We start from the raw sequence: 16,915 nt of genomic DNA, 5'->3' as shown, positions 1-16,915 counted from the left end.
TGGGAGGAAAAGACTATGCTGTAAAAAATAAAATTATTTACTATTTAGGATTATTTAAGTCATCTAAGCTTCATTTTTAAAATAACTAATGCTCAAACTGAAATTTAACAGAAAAGGATGCAGATATGTTAAAGTAAGTAGCTCTAGCAGGTATTATATTTTTAAAGCAGAAAAGAGAAACAGCTTAATTCTAAAAGTATCTGGGGCACTGAGGAAGATTAATATGCTCAATGTTTTTGATTAAGTATGTATCTAGTCAGTAAAATGGAATGTTTATTTACAATACTATTTAACAGCACATAGATAATGCATTCTACAACACTGGCCAAGTGAAGAATTCTGGTGAGAAGAACAAGATTTAAAGTTTCATTTATAAAGTATTTTGAAGATTCTTCTCAACAATATTAGGTACTTCTTAAGAACTTGCCTTAACCAATAGTAACAAATTTTGTCTGCCATGCATAATACATTGTGTGCATGTGTGTATCTCTTGTAAAATGGTTCAACTGAACTAATACTTGCACTGCCTCATATTTTGGTTGAAAGAACACTTAAAGCCATGGTTATTAACTGAGGTCACCTTGTTGTACTATGTTCTGAAATCATTTTACAACCATTAGCCATTATCTTCATAACTTCCTTGCCCTGGAGCCCTAGTAACCATCATTTACTCTGCTCCATGAGTTCGAATTTTAATCTTCCATATATGATAAAGGAATTAATGATCTTACAGAGAAACATTTTAAACAAACATCAAAGAAAAACTATTTACAATCCATAATCAATTTTGCTAAAAGGAAAACTATTTACAATCCATAATCAATTTTGCTAAAAACTCTAGATCCTAGAAAGTGCAGCCAATCTTTTAAATAAGTCAAATTTTCCTGTAATAAATAACCCAAGAAAGTCTTCACAGAGGACAATGTACTAAAAAATTAAGATAACAAATAATGAGAAAAGCTTCCTGTATTCTACCAATCTTTGGATTTATATTAGCAAAACTGTACATCAAATCAAAATTTAAAATCAAAGGCTATGAGCATCTCTATTTTATAGTCAAGAGAATTTGTTTAACGTCATTTCCAATGGCTAAATGAAAAACTGAAGTGTCTATATGAAATGTAGCTCAATTATATCACACAACTTCCCATTTAAAAAAATTCCAGGGGGCTGGAGAGATGGCTCAGAGGTTAAGAGCACTGCTTGTTCTTCCAAAGGTCCTGAGTTCAATTCCCAGCAACCACATGGTGGCTCACAACCATCTATAATGAGATCTGGTGCCCTCTTCTGGCCTGCAGGGATATGTGCAGACAGAACACTGTATACATAATAAATAAATAAATCTTTTAAAAAAAAAAAAAAAAAATTCCAAATACAAATGTTAACTTTCATATCTCAGATTTAAAAAATACATTAAGCCAGGTGGTGGTGGTACACCTTTAATCCAAGCACTCGGGAGACAAAGGCAGGAGGATCTCTGAGTTTGAGGCCAGCATGGTCTACAGAGTGAGTTCCAGGACATCCAGGACTACACAGAGAAACCCTGTCTCAAAAATACCCAAAATAAAAAAAAATTAAAATAAAATTTGAAAATGAACATCCTATGACGAATTTAGTATCTAAAGCTGGTATATAGATACCAGGACATTTGAATGGCAGGGTAAATGCACTCCAGGAGAAGTACCACAAAGAAGCTAGAACTAGACTGAGACAGAGCAACATCAACAAAGAGAAAAAGGGTGAGCTAGAAAAGAAACTGGATGAGAACAAGACAGAAACCTTGGGTTGGAGGACACAAGACAACACACAGAAAGTTCCCGCATGGCAGATAACATATACTGCACAGCAAAAATAAGTAAGAACACTACTAGGGGGACTTGGGGGTGGGGGTGGGCTACGAACTGTGAACTAAACAAAGTAATGGTAGCTAATACATTCAAATTTTCTATAATAAACATTAGAATAGTACTGAAAGAATGGCAACAAAGTAAAATTTAAAAAGGAGAAGGACAAGACACCAGCTAAGAAAAGGCACCCAAAGCCAGAAAACTAAAGGCAGTAGAGAAAAAGTAGTAGACTATAAATACAAGTACCGTGCCCTTAAGGCTTTAAGACTATACTACTTAGACAACCATTTCTAGAAGTAAGGACTAGAAATTAAAATGAACTTCTATATGGAAAATAATTCATTTTAGGCACTGACATGCCCAAGAGGAAGGTCTGATGCAGACTGAGTTTCAAATTTCTAGAAATGCCAAAGTTCACCAAAATAAATAATAAACAAAACAGTACTCTAAGAACAAACAGATGGCAGGTCAGCTAGATGCTTGATTCATTTTACCGTGAACTTCCTCTGTAATCTCCAGACTAGAAAGAACATGGACTATAAATCAGAGAAACACACATTTTGTGGGGCTTTGCTATACATAGTCTTATATCATTCAATTCTAATATCCTATAGTTTCATATATTTCAAACAAAACAATGTTATCAGGGCAGTCCCTAACACCGCAACATGAAAACAATATACATGAAAACAACATTCAGAAGAAAGATCCATAAACAGCCTTAACAATCTGTATTTACCCTCTTATTTCTAAAAAAAAAGGGGGGGGGGAGTGTACTGTAAAGCCTTATATAAATATATGTCAGCAATAACTTTAAACTGCCAAAAATAAAATAATTGTCATCCTTCCCACTTACAGACTACTTAATAAATAGTAAATAAGGCAAGACACATATTACCATCACCAGCCTACCAATAAGTAAAGATTCAGAAACGTTAAATGCACTGCCAATTATCATGCAGTTAGTAAACAAAGAGCTGGGGATCAAATTCTGATAACATTCCTAGCTCATGACCTTTTCTATTACACTACCAGAGTTTTCAAACTAAAATGCACAATGTCTCTTTAGAAAATAAACATAAAAGAAAACAAAGAATGAAGCACACAGAAGTAAGAGAAGCGAGTATTAAAATGTGATGTAAAAAAGGAGGTAGCTAGGGTAATTTTTTTTCCAGCAAATAAGAGTAAGAGCTACCAATACTATTAAGAAGCAGGAGTTTGGAGCTATGAAAAAAAATTACAAATGAAGATGCCACCTGGCAAACATTTATGAAGCCAAGACAAACACATCATGCTATTCTTACCTTTTCAGTTGCTGAAACAGATGGCTTTGATACAAAACCCAACCTGTCCTTCACAGATAACTTAGTTACATTCTAAAAAGATTAAAACGGACATATTCAGTGTTTCCCCAAACATATATTAAGTCTGTTGGGATTTTGAACATCCTGATTCTACTAATATATACTGAGTTTGTGCATAACAATACTAGCCACAGAAACTTGGGCCTTAAAAAAAAATGGGAAAGAGAAACAAGGAAAAATTAGAGAAAGGGGAAAGGAAAAGAAAGAACAAGGAGGAAGTATGTGTTGATAACAAAAAACAGTCTTTAATATTAACCATAAAAAATTACAATGTATCATCTGTCCTCAAGTAGTTAGCTCCTAAAGTCCCTTCCTGGAAGTGTACATTAACATGCAGAAAGTCTGCAAATTTTAAAATAGATTGGAACATTTAAAGTATAAGCCTGCTTCATAAGCTTAAAAATAAGTGTCATTCATTCCTAAAATGTTTATAATTAAACACACTATGTTTAATGATTACTTAGATATAATTTAAAAGTAACAGTTCATCAATCTGCATTGTGAACCTTCATATAGAATCTCATTATCTTACTCTATGGCATCTATTAGTTAGTAGGACACTACATCTGAACCCAATTTGGTATGGCACATCTTGAAACAGCTGGAGAAAAAGGAAAGTAAATTTCTGAGACTGAGAGTGGAGAAACAAGAAATTGCCACTCAAATATGGAATTGGGAAAGAAACGACATGGAGAAGAGAATCCCAGTTAGCAGTAAGTGATGCAAAGTTCTAAGCAGGGCAAGTGAGTTCTTAAAACAATATATCATCAAATACATGTAACCTGATGGCTTAAGTCTTCCTTTCTCAAATGTTTTCTGTTCACTCTACTGCATAATTATCAGGAGATAGAACTCTAAGTAAAAAGATAATAGAAAAAGTAAGATTTAGTATACTGAAATTCACTCTCAGGAAAATTTGTTTAAATACATCTCCACAAAGTGAAAAAGAGGCCTTTCTCTTAAGTATTAACTAGGAAAAAGAATTTAAGATTAAACTCTCTTGCAGAAGATAGTGAAAATGTTATGGTAAAACTTATAAATACCATATTTCTGTGTAGAACATACATCGTTTACTCCAATTCTAGTCACCAAGGAAAATTAATTGACTGAGCACCTACTTGGCAGACCTGTTGATAAAACCTATTTACCTGGGGAAGCTCGGAAGTAGCACTCTGGGCTTCTGCCGGTTCAACAGTACTTGAAGGTACAGGACCCAACCGCTCTTTGACGGACTGTTTCACAACAGGTAAAATAGGCTGCTGGACTAACGGCTGTAGTACCTCAGAACAAGAGGAACAATTCAAACAAGCTAGTTAGTAAAGGAAGAGAAAATCCAAGCAGGGTGATTCTGTACTCATGCACCCATATAAAGAAAGTTTAAAATGTAGCTTATAATCAAATTTAACTATCTTTCAATTCTTCTCAATGTGTATAAATTATCTTCGTAAGAAATGAATATAAAAGTACAGAAAAATAATTAAATCATCCAGACTATTCTATAATATCTCGGGGGGGGGGGGGGGGGGGGGGGGGGGGGAGTGGAAGGAAGAGAAAGAAAAAGAATTCCAAAGATGACTGTGTAGTTTAGACTTATAAAATATATAGCCATCACTTAATGAGTGAATTACTTCCCAGGAACTCTTCTAGATGCTTTACACACACCATCTTCTACTTCTCTAATGAAAGAATAGTTTGGAGAAGTTAACTTTCTCAAGTCTCTGAAGTAGTAAAGCCAAGTGTCACATGAGTCAAAAGCCTCTGCTTAGGCACTGTTAAGACCCAAGAAAACAGTAGCCTTCACACAAATTTCTCTCTTACCTTTGGTGAAGTGGTCTGTAACTGCTGAGTAGTTCCTTCTCTGTGCCAGTAAACCTTAATAAAGCGGTTATTTAATACTGCTTCTGTACTTGAGATTGCTTTCTTTGCTTCTTCATATGTTGCAAATTGGATAAGTGCACCTTCAGGATCACCATTATAGGCAACCTAAGATTTAACATAATGAGGACAATTTACTTCTAAAGGAATATATGGCTTTAGACAGTCAATGTCTCAAGATGTGAAATGCTGGACCGTCCAAGTAAGAGATTATCGTCACAGCTCCGTACACCTATGCTATCTATACAGCACACCAACTTTGTCACTCTCACAGTTATTCCAAAGAGCACAAGAAAGTTCTTTGTTTTTATTTGTTTATTTACTTGTTTATTAAAGGGAGCAGGAGAAAAGCTTATTTTGGGGCCAGATCTGAGTAACCATGACCTGGAAAGACAGATTTAGATGTCAATGTGGAAACAGTTTCATACATTTTTTAGTTTTAAAGAACAAAGACAGGTCAAAGCAAGTTATTAGTGCCAACAGTTCTGGTAAGTGGTGTGAATCTTTGAAGAAGTCATCAGATCATACAGAGGAGCTGCCCTTACAAGCTGTGCTGCATAGTTTGATGTCAACTTGACACATGCTAAAATCATCTCAGAGGAAGGAATTAAGAAATGCCTCCTAGGCTGTGCGCAAGCCTGTAGGGCATTTTCTTAAACCAGTGACTGATGGGGGAGGGCCCAGGTCACTGTGGGTGGAGCCCTCCCTGGGCTGGTGGTCCAAGTTCTATATGAAAGCAGGCTGAGCCAGCCAGTAAGACAGTCCTCTATGGCCTCTGCAACAAGCTGCTGCCTACAGGTTCTTGCCCTGCTTGAGTTCTCGTCCTGACCTCCTTTGATGACAAAGGGTGATGTGGACGCATAAGCTGAATAAACTGTTTCCTCCCCAAGATGCTTTGGTCATGGTGTTTCATCACGGCAACAGTAATCTTAACTAAGACACAGCTCTCAGGGATCCTTGAGCTCTCACAAAGAAAAGCTGTGCAGGGGTGAGTCTGAGCACTGAATCCCTCTGACCCACCTCTATCTATGCCTCATCAGAGACCAAACCAACAGCATCACTTCATCTTACAATAATACCTCCTTTCTTTATTAAGTTAGCCCTCTTCAGGTATTTTACTATAGTGACAGATAAGATCATTTGAACCAATTTTCTAAATTTCTCTATAAAAATTTTCTTAAGTTCTTTAAATAATTACCGACAATAATATAACTCAACACCTCTTACCTGTAAGTTAACCAACGTTCCAAATCGACTAAAATGTTCATTAAGTTTGCTGATATTATTTAATTCTGGAGGAACTTTCCTAAGTTCAAGTTTAGTATTTTCGTTTCCAAACTGAACCTTCTTCTGGAAACCGGGGCTGTTTGTCCTATTAAAATTTGGTCTGTAAGCAAAAATCAAGTGGATCAATGTTTATAAATGCTGACTCCCAACTACTAGAAAGGAATAAATTTTTACAAGTAAAATAGATGTTCTCAATCAATTTTTCTCCAAAACAGGAAGTACTAGTTGATAAGGAAATTTCAAGTTTTCTTTCAAGCAACAGTTTCCAAATTAGTGGTGTTGGTATCTTTTATGGAAGTCATCTGAGAAGGTTCGCCATACCCCTTTTAATCTTGTTAAATTATTTTTACCAAAAAAGATACTACTACCTACATTAGTCAAAATATACATACAAATCTTTTTCTACTCTGCAAATTAGCTTACTGAAAGGTATGTCATTTTAAGACTTCTTTAATTTTAATTTTTGATATAAAGATGACACCTGAACCTGTTTCCAGTTTAAGAAGAAATAAAATTATTGGAAATATACATGACACTTTTGCCATATGAAAAAGTAGTGTCTGTGATCCAATGAAACTACCCTTTCCCTTTTACCTTAAATCACAGATTTAATCACAAAACCAGATCTAAAAACTACTCCTTCTGAACTATTAAGTGTGGCCCTAATCTCCCTTCATGAATGAAAATGTATAAATGTAACATCACATCCTACAATATTCTGGCTTTCTAACTCTCTTCTAAGTTCTTTCCTGATCTACTCAGTGCCTCTTCAGACTCTCCACCCCCCAAAAGCCCTTTGCAGATCTTAACAGAAGTGCCTACGTGCTGAAGTCTCCACCCAAATCTTCTACATCCTTTCTCCTATGATGCTGGGCTCATAACTATCCTGTGCACAGCTTCTACTCAATAATACGTCTAACATGTATAAGGGGTTATTTCTTTTTTTAGGTGGAAGAGGAGACAGTAAAAAATGTGTCCTACATTATCACACCACTTTTCTAAGGAAATAGCTTTGTAGTGCCAAACCAAACTCATAAACTTCTAAAAAACAACCAAAACTGTAGCTGAGGACAGCCTACGGATCATTATAACTTAATTTTTTTAAGAGAAAATATTACATGGTCATAATAATACAGCAATAATCAATGTACAACCAAATTTTTCAATATTCTGTCAGCTTACTTGTCAAACCATGTCTTCTTTGTAGAAACTCCAGGTTCTCCAGACCCAATAGTTCTTTTCCTTGATTCTGAATCCACTACTATCCTCATGCTGCTTTTATTAGGAGGCTTTTCTGTGTCAAAACAAAAGAAAGTAGACCTTAATAGTTTTTTGTTTATCTCAGCTACTTCTCCTATGAAAGTGTTTAGGCTTTCTATCCAAAAGAATATATTTTAAAAGCAAAAGGGTAAATAAATACACATTCAAATACAGTAGTCCAAGGGAGCTGTAGTCTATTTCAGATGTTTTTATTTCACACTAGCTCTAAGACTCAATAAAGTTCACATGCCCAATGTGATTCTGTAGACTACTTCTTTAAAGGCAAAATTCATGCCACTCCTCCACTTTGTCATCACTCTCATCACAAACCAAACGTAAGTATATAAATAAGTCACCTTGAGACTTTAAGTTCAGAGTCTTAAAATCAAAGGCACATTATAAACTCAAACATAACAATCAAACTACCTTTGCAAATTAGCAAATTGTAATTATACTGCTTAAATTGCAACATATTAACATAATTGAAAATATATTTTAAAAGAAATATTCAAGACTGAATGTAGTGCTAGAGAATTACAAACATCTATTAACCAATATTTTACAAACATTCTGCTAAAGCAATCTTAGTATAAGCTTGTCTTACTTTTTATGTAGCCTGTTGTCTTAACTGGCCTCTACTTCCAGATTTCTCTGGTCAACTATTTAAATATAAAGACAAAGGTTCCAATCTATGTCCCAGAGCCCTGCTGCTTTCTTCCATTTTCTAGTTCTCCTATGATACTGGAACATCCCATCAACACTGGCTATTACAGCTCACATTCTCCTACATTCACATTACACCATATTTACAAAGGAAATCTGGGGAAGTTTCTCCTTTCACTACTCTAGTTTCTCTCTACATATCCTACAGCGAGTCCCTAAGAGATTTCTACATTCGACTATCTCTTCTTCCTTACCACACTCAATCATTCACAGGTCCTCTGAAAATTGGCAGCTGCTCGCATTTCTACACTTAAACTTCTTCATGGAAGAAAAATAAATAACTGAAGTCACTATTTGATACTTAAAGATTATGAATAGTCAGGGGTTCTTTCAGTATTTATTTATGTATGTGTACTTTGCCTGCATGTATGTACACCATAGATATGCCTGGTGCCTGCAGAGAAGGAGGCAGCAGATGTGAGCTACTGGAATCAAACCCTGGTCTTTTGCAAGAGCAGCAAGTGCTTTGAACATCTTAATCAGCTGTCCAGTCCTTCTTCTCAGTTTTTAACTGGCCTCCAAGAGACATTTGCTGTTGTTGACTACTTCCCCTCTTAGATATCACCAGTTCTGGATTTTCAGGCATCCCTTTTGTTTGGTCTTTGGCTTCATTGTTTTCAGTTCCCCATGGAAGCTTGGCTCCCTCATCTCACTCCATTACCTATCTCCCTAATGTCCTTCTTCATCTACTCTCATTCATCTTTCCTTCCCAGTGTTTCTCAGGAATTCGGGGGAATATGAGGGAGGACTTGAAAATAAACAAAAGAAGGCTGTCTGTTCCTATGTGAGTCAACCATGCAGGACTCAGTGCGGATCATTCTATCATTCTTTACCTCCATATTTATGATTCCAAAATAAGTAATTTCTAATCAGCAATGTTCATGGAACTCAGACTTTAAATTTGGGTATTTCTAATCAGATGACTTACAGGGATAACAACTAAACACTAACAAAATTAAATTTATTTTTCTACCAATATGTTTTTGTAATAAATGGCATTATCACTTTGCTAATTACCAACACAGAAACTGGTATTTGATTTCAGCCTTTACATTACTCTTCTAAGCGCCACATTTAGTAAACCATGTTGTCAATTTTCTCTATTAAATATAAATCTTCTCAGTTCCCACTGTTGCTACCCTGGAGCAGCTGTCACCTGTTTTAAAATTCTTCCAATGTCTTCACTGTCCTGTGAACTTCCACCCCTCCTCCTTCCTTTTTGAGAAGTATAAGCTAGGTATACTTTAACTGTCACCTTCTCTGGCTGAGTAACTTATCAGTGTACTGTATGAACTGTTTGTACGAATGCCATGCCATATTGATCTCAGTGGGAAAAGATGGTGTCGGCATTAGTGGTGATCGAAGTGCCAGCTGTGGTTTCTGTGTGTATTAGTACACTCACGTGACCAGCTCTCTCTCCAACAGGACTTAGTCCTGTATCCCACACTTAGCTCACTGGCTCTTTTAGAGAATCTCTAAGCTATCCGATATCCTTTTCCACTTTAACATACTTCTGTTATCTGAAAGCTAAGAAACACAATAAAATGTTTTTCATCCAGTAACTGATGTGTTTGCTACACCTATTTTCTCTTTCAGATTCACCTTCACTAAGATTTACTTCAAAGTAAGTATTAAAAACAAAGAAGTGCCTTATAATACGCAATTAGCAATGTATCTAATAATCTACACATACCATTTCCCACCAATTTTATCGGTTCCATATTGTTTTTCTGGTTAAAACTGACAGCACTGGACAGTTGCCTTAATCTATTAAACTCTTCTTCCTGCCTATATCAACCTGTGGGAACATCTATCCAGTTCTCGTCCTTAGAAATATAAGCAGAATTTTGAGGGCAAATAAGTCATTCTTATATTAGAATTCCATAGCATCAAAAGGGCCCAAAATGTTTTATTTAATGATTACCCCATACCAAAATTGAAAGTATGAAACCTAAGTCTAATTATCAAACAATATCCCATGACAAACTAATGCCACAGTTCAGGCTACCAGAAATGCATAATAATTAAACAGTATTACTACAAGCTTTTTATGAAACTGTCACAATCCAGACCAAGAAATCTGAAACCTAAAAAGGAGGTTGATAAGAACATAAATTGAGATAAAAAGAAATGACTGAAAAAAAGACAGAGCATTCATACAAACTCTCAATTTAAATGGGTTACTAAATCAGCTGACAAATTAAAAGCAAAGTTAGTATACAAAATGCATTTTTAAACTATTGCATAAAAATACATATGATGAACACAAGTAGTATTAAAATAATTGTTACACAATTATAATTCTATAAAAAAAAGCATTCAAATTCCTAAGTGTATATTTATCTCTCAAAAAGAGCACCTTATGTGTCTTGCAACATTAGTCACAAAGAGTTGAAATTACCATAATACCAATGGCTATGTGGTAAAAATTTACATGTAAAGGATTGGATCTTTCTTCCTTCTCTCAATAAAAACTAGAAATTAATTTGGCACTAACCAGGGTTTGGAAATATTATTACACAGTAGCAGCATACATTTATGCCAATGCAAAGAAGCAAAACATGAGTGAAGTAGGAGTTACCAGTAAAAGCAGGGAATGTTGATATGACTTTTAATGAAAATATAGGGCTGGAAAGAGAGCTCAGCAGTTAAAAGGGAATATTAATTACTCTTGCAGATGACCTGAGTTCAGCACCTAGCACCCATGTTGGGCAGCTCACAACTACCTGCAACTCTAGCACCAGAGGAAACATCTTCTGCTGGACTATTTGGGCACCTCCATTCACATACACACCCATACACAGTAATTAAAAATAAATATTTTTCCTTTTTAAGTGCTAAGCTGACCTAAAGAAAGAAAATTTCTGTAAACTAACCAGAGTGGGAGAGAAATTCACAGGATGACTAAACATTACAAACAACAATAATCTTAAGGGGTTACTTTTCCATTATATGTGTATGTCTCACATATAGAAGCAACTAAAAAAGAAAACTTTTTTCCTGCTACCATTGATTACGTTAGGAAGAATTTAACAGGGTATTAAAGAGAAACATGCACATTAAGGCTCTCAAAGAGGGTAAACACATGGACAGATTCTGTGATACCTCAGGGAATATAAATGTGAATTAGAATGTTCCTCATATCCTGCCACAATAGGCTTTTCCAATATAGAAAGAAGGTATTCAGAATCTGATAGATTCCAATATATAACAAAACCTCAAATTATAAGTAATCCTAAATTTTCTATTCCACATAGGTACTGTTATTTAAGTTGAACATTTATATGCAATTGGGAAGTTTTGATATTATTATTCTACTTAAGAAAGCAAGAAAGAAATTGGAATGTAATTTTCAAATGCCATCATTAAGAAAAAAGACCTATTCCTACCTCCATAATATTTTGTCTAACAATCTCTCATCTCCTTTATCATGTTATTTGTAACTGCTACACTGTTTCAAACTGAACCATTGCCACAGTTTGAAGCTAGTAAAGAACTTTTGCTGGCCTGGCTCAGTCTAAACTCTAGTTTTTAATAATTTAGCTTAAAGATCTGTCTCAGAATTTAAAAGATGAGTTAACTGCTACTCCATATTTCCTTTTGCTAAAAAATGTGTCAAATTTTAACATGTCAAGTGTACAAAAAAACTGCATATGAAGCACAAGTTTTAGACAATTTCATTATCTAAACTAGGACAGTGTGGTGATATTGTGTTCCCCAATATATTGTGCACCCTAATAAACTTATCTGGGGTCAGAGAACAGAACAGCCACTAGATAAACATAGAGGCCAGAAAATGGTGGCACACACATCTTTAATCTTAGCATTCTGGAGGCAGAGATCCATTCAGATCTCTGTGAACTCAAAGCCACACTGGAAACAGCCAGGCATGGTGATATATGCCTTTAATCCATTCAGATCTCTGTGAACTCAAAGCCACACTGGAAACAGCCAGGCATGGTGATATATGCCTTTAATCCCAGGAACTGATGGCAGGATGCAGAAAGGCATATAAGGCGTGAGGACCAGGAACTAGAGCCTTGTTAAGCTTTTAGACTTTTAGCAGCAGTTCAGCTGAGATCCATTCAGATGAGGACTCAGAGGCTTCCAGTTTGAGGAAATAAGATCAGCTGAGAAGTTGGCCAGATGAGGTTAGCTGTGGCTTGTTCTGCTTCTCTGATCTTTCAGCATTCACCCCAATACCTGACTCTGAGTATTTTATTAATAAGACCCTTTAAGATTCATGCTACAGGACAGACTTAAGTATTCTATCTTACTCTAATCAGTGGTTCTCAATCTTCCTAATGCTGTGACTCTTGTTGTGGTGACCCCTAACCATAAAATTATTTTCTTTGCTATTTCATAGCTATGATTTTGCTACTGTTATGAATTATAATGTAAATACTTTTGGAGACAGAGGTTTGTCAAAGGGGTCGCAACCCACAGGTTGAGGCTCTCTGGTTTAAGTGAACCAGAAAGACTACAAATGAAACAAAGTGTAAGAAACAAACAAGTTACCTGAGAAATACATACTTTGGGGGAATTTCATAAATATGGAACTTATGACAGACCAGAGACCCAAGTGAGCAAACCATCACCATCCCTTCTGATGTTTTCCACCTTTCTCTGTCATTTGCTTGTTTGGCTAGAGAGCAAGCAGGGCCCTGTGCATGATATACAAGCATCCTGCTACTATGCTGCACCCCATCCTGCTTTCCCACTATTAACACTGTGAAATAAGAAAGACTGATCATAATACCTCTAGGTGGTAAATCCATATCCCCTGATGTTAGTCCTATCAAGTTAGGCCTTTGTGCATGCACTCTGTGTCTATACATCGGTCTGGAAGTGTTTGTTATGCTTGGTGCTTCAGGATTGTAGCCATCGGTGTCATATGTATCTGGTAACACAAAAACTGTAATTAAACAACAATTATAAAAAAAAAAAATTTGGTAACTTTTAAACATAATTTATCATTAATAAACAACATAAAACTAATGTGTTTTAAATATATGATAGTTCTATAAAAACAAAAAATGTTACCAATAGAAGTCTTCTAAAAAATCTTAATGGAGTAATTTAAGATTAATGCAAGTCCACTTTGCACTGTGCAATTTTAGTGAGAAATTCTGTCCCGTATTTTAAACTCACTAGGTATTTTTAAAACTCTGCTTTAAAACTGTATTACATCATGAATTTAGAAGGGACCAAAACTGCACCTGCAGTAAAAAGAGAGGGTGGAGCAGGAGGAGGCTGGTGATGAATGCCAGTTGTTACTACAGTAGGAACAGAGCTGGTTGCAGAGTTGGGTGGCGCATCCATGCCAGATGGCTGTAAAGGAGGAAGTGGAGGAGGTGGTCCTGTCAAAACCAAAGAATAAGAAATATCATCTGAAAGCAAACAAATGAAATAAATTATTATACATTCAAACCTAATATTCTCTTTTGTCAACTGAAATGTTTTTCTATAAAGAATAAGCTCTTACAAGTAAGTTAGCTTTTTAATGGTAAATATTCTTTTTAATCTATTCTAAAATAGGTTTGCTATAAACTATTAAGGATTATAAAGCAGAGGCAGTATTATCATAATGTATGTAAGTCATAGGCTTTTACAAATCACAGTAGTGACTAGTTTATTAAAGGCTGAACTGTGCATGATATTCCAAATGAGAGTATGCTTGGTTTCTACCAGGTATGTATGGGCTTACTCTAGAAATTGTTAACAAAACGAACATGAAATTATTAATTTCATAAAAGACGATTAAGTGAGCAACTATAAATACTAGGAAATACGTTAATCTACTGACCTGTGACAGGTGGCAGACTGGGTGGTAATGGACCTGGAGGTGGCACTGGGGGTCTAAGATTCACAGGTGGGGGTGTAAGAATTGGAGGAGGTGGAGGAAGTCCAGGAGGAGGTGGTCCTTCCACAACAGGTGGCTGTGCTGGGAAAGGCAACATCCCAGGCAGGTTCACATCTTCTACCACCACTGGGTCACTTCCATGATCAAAAGGGCACATGTCTCCTCTCATACAAAACCCCTTTTCTGTAATTAAAGGATTATTAGAAATAAATGCGAAAAGCTCTGGAAATACAAATTATCTCTAGCTAACACACAGTGTATGAGTATTTTTAGTATTGAGCAAAATGATAATTTACACTTTCAAAAGAGCTCTCTTCATTCCTAATAATATAAGCAATTATCAACTAATAACATGCCTAACATACAAAATAAAAAATAAAATTTAAATAAGGATACTAAGTAAAACAATATAAACTTACATGTAACTTCTGGCAAATATTTATCATTAGTTAATACATCTATTACTTAAATCTCTCATTTTACACTAAAACCATATTGTAACTATGCTTTCAATACTAAACATAATCTTAAATTCTTATAAGTCTTTGAATCGCTTTGAAAAAAATCTTTCATGGGATGTGTTTACTTTATGTCCTACATATTCCAATAATCATTGATTTCTAAAGAATGATTTGACCAAAAATGTTCAAGTGAGCAGATTTCTTGAAAAGTAACTCAAATGGTATTTACTCTTTTTTGGTATATTCCAACAATATTATAAACAATCAAAATTGTTAATAACAGTGAACTAATGGAAGATGAAACGGAATTCATAAACTGATAAAAGCTAATCTGTCCTATTTATATCATAGATAACTCCCTTTGAATTATTATACAATCTAAACAAATAATTTAGACAGAAATACAAATTTCTGCCTATAAAATACACAAAAGAAATTAGGCAAAAATACAAACTCACCATCATAATCTCTACACCGCTTCTTTGGCATTGGTGGCCTTACGTAAGAGTTGTGATCTACCTGGTCTTCATGAAATTCAGACCAACTTTCGGTAGTATTATTACCATGATGAGTAGGAGCGATTACAGTAATGGTGCTGCTCAAAGTCGGTACAGGATAGTGGCCAGATGAAATATTAGATACTGAAGAGACTGGTGTATAATTATTTTCTAGTGGATCTGTTCTGTCCAGGTCATATTTAGGTTTCACCAGATCCCTTTCTGAAATAAGATATAAATAACTTGTAAAATCACATTAAAAAAAAATCCCAGATCTTAAAACCACAGTGATAGTTTTTGCTAAATATATAACACAGTTCAAACTTTGCACAAATGTTCTCCTTTTAAAAGTTACTTAATAACTCACTGGTCAAAGTACAGAAAATAGGTGACTGGAGTGCTCAATCCTACATGGGACGGCTATGTCACAGCCTTTCCCAAATATCTGAGAAGGAGCCAGAAAGATTGTAGAGGTTGTTAAGAGCCGGAAAACTGGTGTAAAATAATGTCTTCCGGACATGATAAGGCAAACCCTTGAAGTCTACAGAGCGAGATCAATGACAGGCACCAAAACTACATGGAGAAACCCTGTCTCAAAAAAACAAAAACAAAAAACAAAAAACAAAAAAAAGAAAGAAAGAAAAAAAAAGAGAAAGAAAGAAAGAGGCATTCTAAAAATCATAGTAGGAAGCTAGGCGGTGGTGCACGCCTTTAATCCCAGCATTGGGAAGCAGAGCAGGCAGATAGGAAAGATAAAAGACAGTACAGTGGGCAGCACGGGAGGATTCTTGCAGTAAAGAACTACAACCAAATCACAAACACATGGATTACTAACCCCGGCTTCGTGTCCTGCTTCTGCTCCTCGTCCTGCTTCTATCTCTATCCCTGTCACGAAGCCTCTCTTTACTCCAACTTCGACTCCGACTCCTGCTGTAACTGCGACTTCTCCCTCGCCTTCTGTTATACCGGTCTCTGTATGAATCTCTTCGAGGAGGGTTTCGATCATAATCTCTTTTTCGAGAACGATCGTCTTTTTTCCTCTCATCACGGCTTCTAAAAAATGTATCGTTACTTTTATGTGAATAATGCTGAAGTAAATGTACGGGGAAAAAAAACCTCCAAATATGTAACTTGTGTCATTATCATGATACAAACCAAGGCAACTTCAAAAACTGAAAACTCAGATTACTTATTCTAAAAGCTTTTTAAAAGAAAATCAACTCATCCCTTAATTCTTAGTCTTTTGTACAATATCTATTCAATTATGTATCTACAGACAGACATCTACATGCATCTTATATACATACAATCACATTTGCAAGTATCACTTGTATCAGTCTTAATGCTTTTGAAGCCACAATAGGCAAAATAATTTAATCACACTAAAGGGAATCTTCAACCCCCACCCACCCCACCCCACCCCACAAAAGAAATCTAAAAAAAAAAATAAGCCCCAAATAAAATCCCTCATTAAGAGTCACTGGATCTGAAGTTAGGAAGAGCAATATCCAAAACAACTAAATCTCACTCCCCGCACATACAGTGGACCTAGACGTTCTTGGTAGAAAAGGACCTAGTTTTACTTTGCTGAACCACTAAAAGAGCAGCAGTGCTGGGTGATGGCGGCACATGCCTGCAGTGTAATCCCAGCACTCAGGAGGCAGAGGTAAGACTGCTGAGTCATACCCACCTAATTGGCAAGGTCCTATCTCAAAACAAGAAAATTCCAAAAGAACAC

General features: G+C 35.7%; 1 protein-coding gene across 10 annotated transcripts in view; it reads right to left on the bottom strand.

Moving 5' to 3' along the window:
- The window catches only part of Rbm26 (RNA binding motif protein 26), a 77,637-nt gene that overhangs the window by 30,650 nt on the left and 30,072 nt on the right, over positions 1–16,915 (bottom strand). For 6 of the 10 annotated variants that reach the window (XM_052732521.1, XM_052732522.1, XM_052732513.1 and 3 more), the window contains exons 5-14: positions 16,013–16,230; positions 15,139–15,399; positions 14,163–14,402; positions 13,576–13,716; positions 13,116–13,271; positions 7,556–7,667; positions 6,314–6,473; positions 5,030–5,194; positions 4,360–4,491; positions 3,152–3,223 (exon numbers count right to left, since the gene is read on the bottom strand). In XM_052732521.1, the coding sequence (XP_052588481.1) occupies positions 3,152–3,223; positions 4,360–4,491; positions 5,030–5,194; positions 6,314–6,473; positions 7,556–7,667; positions 13,116–13,271; positions 13,576–13,716; positions 14,163–14,402; positions 15,139–15,399; positions 16,013–16,230 (1,657 nt within the window). The remainder of the gene's footprint in view (positions 1–3,151; positions 3,224–4,359; positions 4,492–5,029; positions 5,195–6,313; positions 6,474–7,555; positions 7,668–13,115; positions 13,272–13,575; positions 13,717–14,162; positions 14,403–15,138; positions 15,400–16,012; positions 16,231–16,915) is intronic. The other 4 variants (XM_052732519.1, XM_052732523.1, XM_052732518.1 and 1 more) reach the window with 3 other exon arrangements.

This window comes from Peromyscus californicus, unplaced genomic scaffold, assembly GCF_007827085.1.
Source record: "Peromyscus californicus insignis strain IS unplaced genomic scaffold, ASM782708v3 Scaffold_12__1_contigs__length_115047231, whole genome shotgun sequence".
Lineage (NCBI taxonomy): Eukaryota > Metazoa > Chordata > Mammalia > Rodentia > Cricetidae > Peromyscus > Peromyscus californicus.
This window is presented reverse-complemented; position numbering and strand designations above follow the sequence as displayed.